The 9481-nt window shown below is 39.6% G+C and overlaps 2 protein-coding genes across 3 annotated transcripts in view; both read left to right on the top strand.

The window, feature by feature from the left end:
* JMJD7 (jumonji domain containing 7) overlaps positions 1–9481 on the top strand; it is a 266369-nt gene that overhangs the window by 87393 nt on the left and 169495 nt on the right. The window lies entirely within an intron of this gene.
* Positions 1–9481, top strand: part of MAPKBP1 (mitogen-activated protein kinase binding protein 1) — a 154320-nt gene that overhangs the window by 3300 nt on the left and 141539 nt on the right. Inside the window, exon 2 of the mRNA XM_042466693.1 lies at positions 180–536. Coding sequence (XP_042322627.1) covers positions 429–536 — 108 coding nt within the window. The 5' untranslated portion in view covers positions 180–428. The remainder of the gene's footprint in view (positions 1–179; positions 537–9481) is intronic.

Here is a 9481-nt window from a genome sequence, read left to right as displayed (position 1 = left end):
ATAGTTTTGCATAGTTAAAAAAAGCAACAATGAATGACCCCTAAGTTTAAAATTCATTGTTTAAAATGTACAGTTTTTAAAAAACATGGTGCCTGTGGTTCATGCATGGCTTAGGAAGCATTTGGAGATGTATTATTGGCTTATGTTGGTGTTTCTCTCCCTGTTTTTCTCTCCCAAAGGTTTGTATTGATCTGAGCCTTTAGAATGGACAAAAGAGGACTCTGGACACTGTAAAACAACCGTACCCTGGAGCAGGAGCCTTATGATGAAGTGAAAAGGGAGTACTGGGGATCTGGAGTCTCCAGAGAGAAATGTGAAACATCAGGACTAGCCCCTTTATGCTTTTTCTGGTGTGTTCGCTGCTCACCGGGGTGGTGCTGGTGGTAGGTAGTGTTTGAGAGGGGCAGTGCTCTCTCCTCACTGAGGTTATGGAAGGATCAACAATTACAAGCAGGATAAAGAACCTGCTTCGATCTCCCTCTATCAAATTGCGCAGGAGCAAGCCGGGGAGCAAGCGGGAAGACATCGGTTCAAAGGTAAGTCCTTAGGTGGACACGTTCTGTTTCGTAGCCTATCAAAAACCTCCTCCTCCTCTGCCTATTATTATTATTATTATTATTATTATTATTATTATTATTTTATATATATATATATATATATATGTGTGTGTGTGTGTATATGTGTATATATAGTGTGAGCATGGGGGTTTCTTGGCAAGGTTTTTTCAGAGGAGGTTTGCGATTCCTTCCCCTGAGGCTGATAGCATGTGACTTGCCCATGGTCACCCGGTAGGTTTCATGGCCAATCTGGGAATTGAACCCTGGTCTCCAGAGTCATAGTCCCAACACTCAAGCCACTACGCCATACTGGGTCTCGTGCGCGCGTGTGTGCATAATATAATATAATTATAAAAATAAATATAATTGTATTTTTTTTCTTACCTGCCCTTAAATATTTTTTCTTATTCCCGGACTGAGGCAGGGAATAACAACAAATCAACATTGAACAACATCAGTTAAAAACATTACTTAAAAAATGCAACCGTTCAAAAGGACAAATAAGACAGACACAATTTAAAACAATCTGCATTTAAAATTCAGCATCTAAATTCACAATTATCTGGATAAGCCTGCCAGAAGAGACTGGTCTTCAGTGCTGTTTTAAATTGGACAGCATATTCAGCTGTCAAATCTCTTCTGCAGGTCATTCCATCCAGGTCACTTACCTAAGGATCCTTTCACACTATGCTCTTGCTATGATTCCACTTTAAATGCCATCATTCTTCCTGGGATTTGCACTTTAGGGCATCTAGAATTCTTAGCCAGAGACCTCCTCTAGTATCTCTCCAAACTACATATCCCAAAATTCTACAGGATGCAACTATGGCCGTCAGAGTGGAATCAAAGTGCTATAATTGCATAGATAGAGAAAAGTGTGAGCCAGGGATGGAAATTGTGTGGTCCTCCAGCTGCTCCTTGTTTGCTGGGAATTACAGTCCAACAAGATTGGAAGGGCTGCATTATTCCCACCCCTGACCTAAGCTATTGGCTGTCTTGTGAAATGTGACAAGAATGTGACGTATAAACACCTTCAAAATGTTGATAGCAGTGTTTGAAACTGTATGTACTTGTAATCCTGTTTGAAAGAAAATACTTGAATATGTCCAAAGCAGTGCTGGGGAACCTGAACTATAGATGGCTCTTATTTGGTACACAAACTACAGCTTCCAAGCTCCCTCACCATTGGCCAAGCTGTTTTTTTTCTGCTGCTGCAAATTAGAATCCACCAAGAGAGTCACATGTTACACAGCCCTGGCTTAAAAGGCTGAATTTTCAAGTTGTATGTTTTAGAAAGTCCTTCAGGGAATGCTGGGACTGGATCAGGACATTGCTTTTTCAGTCAGTGGAGAGGAAGGTGTTGGGTGAAACTTCTCACTTGATTTCCATGGGGAAGTGAGTGAGGGGTCAGAGGCTACTCTTTTAAAAATACATCTTTCTTATACATTTCTCATGCCTTTTGGATTATCCCTTGAGATGAGTGGTGTGTGATAACTTACTGCTTTTCACTTGAACAGATGCAGCCTTTTATTATTAAAGCTGATTTTGTTCATATGATTAAATCATTTTACTCAGCAGGATTAAGTGTCAAGAAACTAAGATTTGTTAAGGTAATGCATCCTTTCCATATGGTTATCATAGCTGTATGCATTTTCTCCCAAGTTTGTTGTAACGGAAAGTTTTTTTTTTTCTTTTTACTATTTGGCATCTTCTTCAGCTTGCTGTCCAAGAGAACGATGCCTGACAAAAAACAGCCATGACTGTGTTCTCCTTAGGATAATAAATTTGTTTAATTTGTGTGGTCAATTAAAGAGAACAACCCACTTTACTGTCCTTTGTGGTGTGGTAAGGAGTTAGGAACTCAAATTCCTGGGTATTCTGCCATTGCCTAATTGCATTCCATTGACAAAACACACATACACACAAGTGCCTCAGTTTTGCATCGGTAAAATCTAGTTAATTACACCTAATTGCACGTTATTAGTAGTAATGAATTCCTGCTTAGAGTGCCTTGTGCTGTTTGTTTAGACTATAAAATATGGTGCAAACTATGACCTATATTTTAATAGTTTTGCAGTTGATCATAGACATATTTACTTAGAAAAGAAGACCTTATTGGATGGAACTGGATTTCCTTAAGAATAAGAGTGGTGTGCCTATCACTCTAAAGCCCTGCAAGAAGCCCAGTCCCTACAAATAAAGGATAAAATAGGAAAACAAATCTAAGCACATTTTTTACTTCAGAGGTACCAGGTGCTAAGTTTGAGTGAACCTTGGAATCAGTATAGCACATTGCAAGCTTTGTCCCCTGCTTGCCAGAGATATCATAATTGTATCCCCTAGAACATTTCACAGATGAAAACTGGGATGTGTGGCCAAGCAACATGAGTGTGCTCAAGATAGCTAAAGTTATTAATGTGTTATTAATTAGGAAGAACACACAAACTAGCATAGACTGCAGATGATTACTTTTTGCTGAGCTTTTTGGGAGGGGCAAAATTTCACTATCTCTTCTGCTCCTTGCTGAGTTAATTGAGTGCAAACTACTTTTGAACTTTGAACACAGTTTGCACCAATGGAAGGAGAGAGAAAATGAAAAGCAGCTAAAAAAGTTGGATGACAGAGAATTAATTAGGACTGTCTCTGCCAAACTGGGACACTTGCAGGGTATGGAGTTGCACAATACGCATTAAAGAATGCACCATGTTGGAAGAGTTGTAGGCTTTCCCAATGCCATTAATAAAAGAAACACCTTGTTAGAGTGGAGTCATCTGGAGAAGAAAGGCAGTTCTGCAACAGAATTATGGGTTAACATGTGTTTGGGCTTATTTCTAGACTTCTAGAGGGATGCCTTTTTTGTGTGTGCATTAGCCATTTGGCATTTGTTTTTTTAAAAAATCTTAACTGGTAAGGTGTGTAGCTGCAGTGCATTAACTTGGGTGGCTGTTACAGACTGCCAAAATAAAGCTGCTTCGGGTCTCTTTGGAGGTATGCTATTTAAATGATGCATGGGTCCTAAGAGTCCGGAGGTCGCGCCAAAGCCACACTCCATTCCTAAGCACTGGAGTGCAGCTTTGGTGCAGCTTCTGGATTCTTAGGATGCATACATCATTTAAACAGCATACCTCCAAAGAGACCTGAAGCAGCTTTATTTTGGCAGTCTGTAACAGGCCAGTGTCTCCTTGATGCTGAAGACAGCTCTTCAGGCTCTCTTCCCATTAGAAATGGTTCCAGTTTCATGAGATGTTCAGTCTTGAGAATCTAGTTTCTAATGAGGTTAAAAGTTGGCATACTCTCCTTAGGTATCCAAATGTCTATCTTTAAATACTTCTTCATGAGGCGCACATTTGTAATGCATTTTATAGGGTTTTTCTAATTGGGAAAGTCTTGTGCTGCTTGATGGCTCTTTTGGGATTTTCCAGATTAGGGTGAAGTAGTGTGAGTTTTCACAATATAGCTTGTTGGGTTGTCCTGGGTATTGCAACCTGTTGTTGCCTCTATATTTACTTGCTCTGTGGGGGGATGGGCTGTTTGTAGTAATTTCTTGGATCTGCACTAGGGCTCTTCCAAACTGGGACCTAGTTTATTGATGTGGTCCTGTGATTTTATGGGCAAAGTGTGTGTTCTCTCTTAATTAAAAACATTTTTACAGTCATAGTGCAAAAATGCCATTTCACTGATGTATTATAATACTACAACTCAAAAAATAAAATGAAGAGAGAGGATGAAGCGAGAAGGGTACTTGTACAACAGAAAAATGGCTTGAAAAGATTAGGTAGATAGAACTACATCAACAAATAGTACAGCTTCCTGACTCATTTACCCTGACTCCAGGAGCCTTCTGATGGGTAAGCAAGTAGAGTGGAGCAACTAACTCCTTGGCTAATTCCCACATATTCTGCAGTGTCTGCAAGAGGGTAACCAGAATTATGCTGAGTTGTTTTCTAGTTTGCTCTCCTGTGAAAGGAATAGATAAGTGCATGCAAATTAAACATGTAGACTTTTTCCCTTGATATACTCAATGTTTGTAAATGGTAACACTAACAGTTGACATATTTACATTTTGCAATGCTGTAGGTTGGGGTGATTAAAACACAATAGGAACTTGTATCTTGGGAATAAGCCACAAAGATGGATGGCACAATGTACATTAAAGGCACCATAAGGCAGGCTTCTCATCAAGGTTGTAAATGAAATCTGCTTCAATTAGTTTCCATCTGGAAAATGGTCCCATGTGATTAGGTTTAATTCTTACTCAGGTGAAACACTTGTGTCTGAGCTGCCCTTCAGACCACAGGTGAGAATTTATATATTGAATGCTTCTTATAAACACACACACAGAGGAACTGTGGTGTTATGTAGTGGATTCCAGGCACATCTCTGCCCCTAACCCCACATAGCTGTAAGCAGCTGCTGGAATCAACCAGGGTCCATTCCCCATAGGCCAAGAAATAGCAGTCTGGCATTTGTACCCCTTCCTGTGAGTGATCTCTGCATGACAGGGAGAGAAAGGACCTTCTTTCAAATCCCTGTTGCACTGGAGATCACTTGTGTGAGGGAGGATGGAAACATCAGGCAGTGGCTTCTTGATCAACAGGGGAGCATACCAGAGGCTGATAACTGCTAAATGGCGTTTTGGGGACTGTATCGATGAATATGTAGTAGATACAAATGCATAACTACTGATTACATATTTGTAACTGCTGAACAGGGTTCTAGTCATGTACTGTATTCTACATTTTTAATATCTGGGGATTTATTTCTTTTATGTATGTGCATTAAATATAGCAGCCTCTACCAGTCCAGACCAAGGTTTACTACTTTCCAGAGGGGAGATGTTTCTGGTTATAGTGTTTCATGGAGGACCATTTCAAATGATATTTCTTAATTCACTGCCCTGTCTTGTGTAATGTGAGCTCTCTGGATGCTGCCAGCCGTGAAAGCCATTTAAAAAGTAGGTTAGCCAGGTCACAACCCAGAGCTTTAGCTTTAACTGAACTGATTCAGCACTTTGAAGCCTCTGTGGCTGTTTGTCTTCTTTGCTGCTCATTCCAAGATCTCATTGAGGGGTAGGAAAGAAACTTGTCAGATTTGCATTTCTGAACAAAGTGGGTATTCTGAAATACCTGTTCTGAATCCTCCAAGGCTACCAGTGAGCGGGAATGGAATGCATCTTGCTTTGGAAATCAGGATATTTGTGCAGCTTTTGTTTGAGAGAGAAAAAAATGCACAGGGAACCATGTTTATGCTTCAAAAATATACTTGATTACAAATGTTTACATTTAAAAATGCAGTCAGACATGCTTCAGTGAGTATGAAAAAGACATATAAAATGGTTTAATTTAAAATATGCACGAAAATATGTAAATGTTTCCATGTTAAAAACACCCACACACCTTACAGTCCAGTAAGGATATAGAACAGAGCAAGCATGTTGGTGGGAAGCTGAGAAATTCAGCAAGGTAACACCAGGACAGACTGATTTGCACACCCCAAGTCCTGTTACCCATGCTTCTTCTCTGCCTGCTATATGGTCTCACTTGTGCTGGGATCCAGAAAGGAACATTAGGAAGAAACCAGTGTGCTGTGGCAGCTTGAGGATTGGAATCCAGGAGACCAAAGTTCAAATTCCTCCTCAGACAGAAGCCAACTAAGTGACCTTGGGCAAATCACAGTCTTTGAACCTGAGAGGAAGGAAATGGCAAGCCAGCTTTGAGTAAATGTTGATATGAAAACCCTAGGATAGGATAGCCATAAGTCAGAATTGACTTGAAGGCACATAACAACAAATCAACCTCTCCTACAACTGATGCAGTTGTTCATATGGGTAACCCTTTTGAAAAAGTTATTTATTTAACCCGCTTTTAAACCAACTACTAACTGAATGTCTTTGTACACCACCCTGCCTGTTAAAACACAACAGTCTTTATAATATAACAATAAATTGAAACCATGATCATGTCCTTTTCCCAGCTTGTCCAGCTTTGGTAAAATCAAACTTTTAAATCAAGTTGTGGATTGAGTGGCTGCATCTTTATCTGAATAAAACTGATTCAACAAGGCTACTAAGTTCAGTTTTAAAGCTTGAGACTATGCCTTGTTCCTTTCATGCCTGAAGGATGCCCTTCAGGCTTGATTAATCTCAATTTACTCAGTTTTAGACTTGGTAACTGAGCAAGTGTGTGTGTTTCTGTGTCCAAGTGCTGGAGCTTGTTTAGAAAAGGATGCTGAGTTGCTTCCTAATTAATGACTGGGGCTGTGGTGGCGAACTTCCCAGGCAGTGTGGTACCTTCTTTGTCTTCAAGAACATTTTTGGAAGATGATCAGAGAAACCTGTTTGTGAGTCTGAGGGAGGCAGGGAAGGAAGATGAAAAGCTGTATTGTGTCCAGCTGGCTCTTATTTGCAGTACTGGCCTGTAATCTTCAGAAAAGCCATAGATGGCTAGAAGAGGCTTCTATAGCTGAACCCAATTCAAGCAGGAAGAGATTGGAAAAGTCATTTTCTAGACTAGATCTCTTAGAATCCAGTGATGGCTGTGAGATCCCAGGAGTGACAGTTTTTAAAAGTCAATTTTCCAAGCTCTGTTTTTTGCCCGTAAAGTTTAGTGACATGTGTAATTTTGTAGGTATAGTATATGAATAGCACACGTGACCCTTGCCTGATCAGATAAATGCAAGAAAAGACTGGTGGCTGGTGTGAGTACTTGAAGTTTGTTTATTAAAGATTGCAGAAGACTTGTATTGGGATGTGGTAGAGATAAAAATCCTAAAGCAGTATCTTGGTGTATTATTTCAAACACTGGTGTGCACAGGTCTGGGAAGTGGGTTGAAATAAATTCTAGCCTAAGATTCCAAAGCCTGCTGTAGGCCTTGTTGTTGTTGTGTGCCTTCAAGTTGTTTTTGACTTATGGCAATCCTAAGGCCATATTGTGGGGTTTCCTTGGCAAATTTCATCAGAGGGGTTTGTCATTGCCATTCTCTGAACCCAAGGGAGTGTGACTAGCCAAGGTCACCCAGTGGATTTACATGATTGAGGCGGGATTTGAACCCTGGTCTCCAGACCTGGAATCCACAACTCAATCCACTATACCACACTCTCTCATATATTCATAATTATGTAACATGTGTTTTAATGCACACTGCTTTTTCGTATGCTTGCTTCTTTTGCATCTAATAATAAGTATAGCATTGTTATTAATGTATGTCTAATAGATACTCTCTCATTTTTAAGTAAAAGGATGTTTGTCTTGACATAGAGGTTTGGTACATAGGGCTGTACACTACATATTGAATTTGAATGTTCACTGTTAGCAAAAGCTGTGTGGCCTATCTAAGCTACTAAGCAATGAAATTACAACAGTTGGAAGAGTAAACTGAGTGTTCAGATGATAATGCTATCATATGTAATTCAGTATAAGGAGAAATAACATTATAGAGGCAAGTGATTTCTGTGAAATTGCCTTTACTGTTTTGGTTAAGAGGCCCTTGTGTTCAGAGTAGATTTCTATAGTTTTTTTTGGCTTAATAGCAGAAAAGTTAGGTTTAAAGTTAGATGTCTTGAATGTTTATTGTTGACTAGAAATTAAGTTACTCAAAACTGAGCCTCTCTTCTCATGGAAATGACAAATCCCATTGAAAGCATAATCCTGTGGAACTCATAAGGAACAAATGTGACTTGGTCAGTTAGATACTCACTGTATTTTCTTTAAATTATTGATCAGTTATTTAGATTAAAGTAAGATGAAAGTAAGGAAATAAATGCTAAGTGATTAGGGCTGCTGATTCTTGACCAAGAAACTAATAACTATGTTCTTGAATATGTAGATCAAAACATGAGTTATGAATTCTCCAAGTATGGAGTACAGTTATATGGAAACATCAGGCTGGAATTACAGATCTCCTCTTTGAGAATAAGAAAGCAAGGAAAAAGAAAAGTGTAGTCTATGATATAGATAGTTGTAAACCTGATAAAGGATATGTTAGTCTTGAAGTGGTCTACATCATTCAATAGAGGAAAGATCTGTTTTCCTTCTTTCTGAAATTTATATCAATGAGCTCTAAAATTTACTACTATATACCTCAGGGATTCATCTCCTAAATAAAGATTGATGTCACTAGGCTTACCTTGGAACAGTCTTACCTTGGAACAGGGCAGCCTATAAACTGGAAAAGCATCCTGAAAAACCATCACCACTCTGTTCAATGCCCTTGTTGACATGTTCATTCATAGATTAATGAGTCCTTTCTCTAGAATAGGGATGGGCAATCTGTAGGCCACATGCAGTCCTTAACTGAATGTTAGGTAACCCTGAACCTAATTTGAAAAGCATCCAGCAACGTATCAATTGAGACCTTTTGCAAAAACCAGCTCTTCTTTTCTGGGCAGCCTTCTGGGTGGTGGAGAGAGCAGACAGAGTGAGAAGGCTGAGGCATGGTGGCAGTGGAGGAGGAGGCAGCCCTTCCCATTTTAAACTATGCCCTCCATCACTAGCGTGCATCCTTTGGCAGCTTATCTCAAAGAGATGTGATCCTTTTCCAAAAAAAAAAAAAGTTTCCCTGCCCCTGGGCTAAAGAAAGAAAGGGAAAGATGAATCAGCTGGTGGTTAGAAAGGACAACCTTTAAATGTAGACAAGAAAAAAGGTTGTAGGCTGCATCCGCTTTGCAGAAATAATTCAGTTTGACACCACTTTAATTGCCATGGCTCAATATTATGGAATCCTGGGATTTGTAGTTTCCTGTGGCACAAGAGCTCTCTGGCAGAAAAGGCTAAGTATCTCACAAAACTACAGTTCCCAGAATTCCAAAGTACTGAGCCATGACAGTCAAAACAGTTTCAAACTGCATTATTTCTGCAGTGAAGCTGCAGCTGTAGTCAAAAACGCTACTTTTCTGAGAACCCTGAGGAAGTTAATTCCCCAAAGAT

Source organism: Sceloporus undulatus, chromosome 1 (assembly GCF_019175285.1).
Source record: "Sceloporus undulatus isolate JIND9_A2432 ecotype Alabama chromosome 1, SceUnd_v1.1, whole genome shotgun sequence".
Taxonomy (NCBI): domain Eukaryota; kingdom Metazoa; phylum Chordata; class Lepidosauria; order Squamata; family Phrynosomatidae; genus Sceloporus; species Sceloporus undulatus.
Note: the sequence above shows the minus strand (reverse complement) of the source record. Positions and strands in the feature narration are given on the sequence as shown.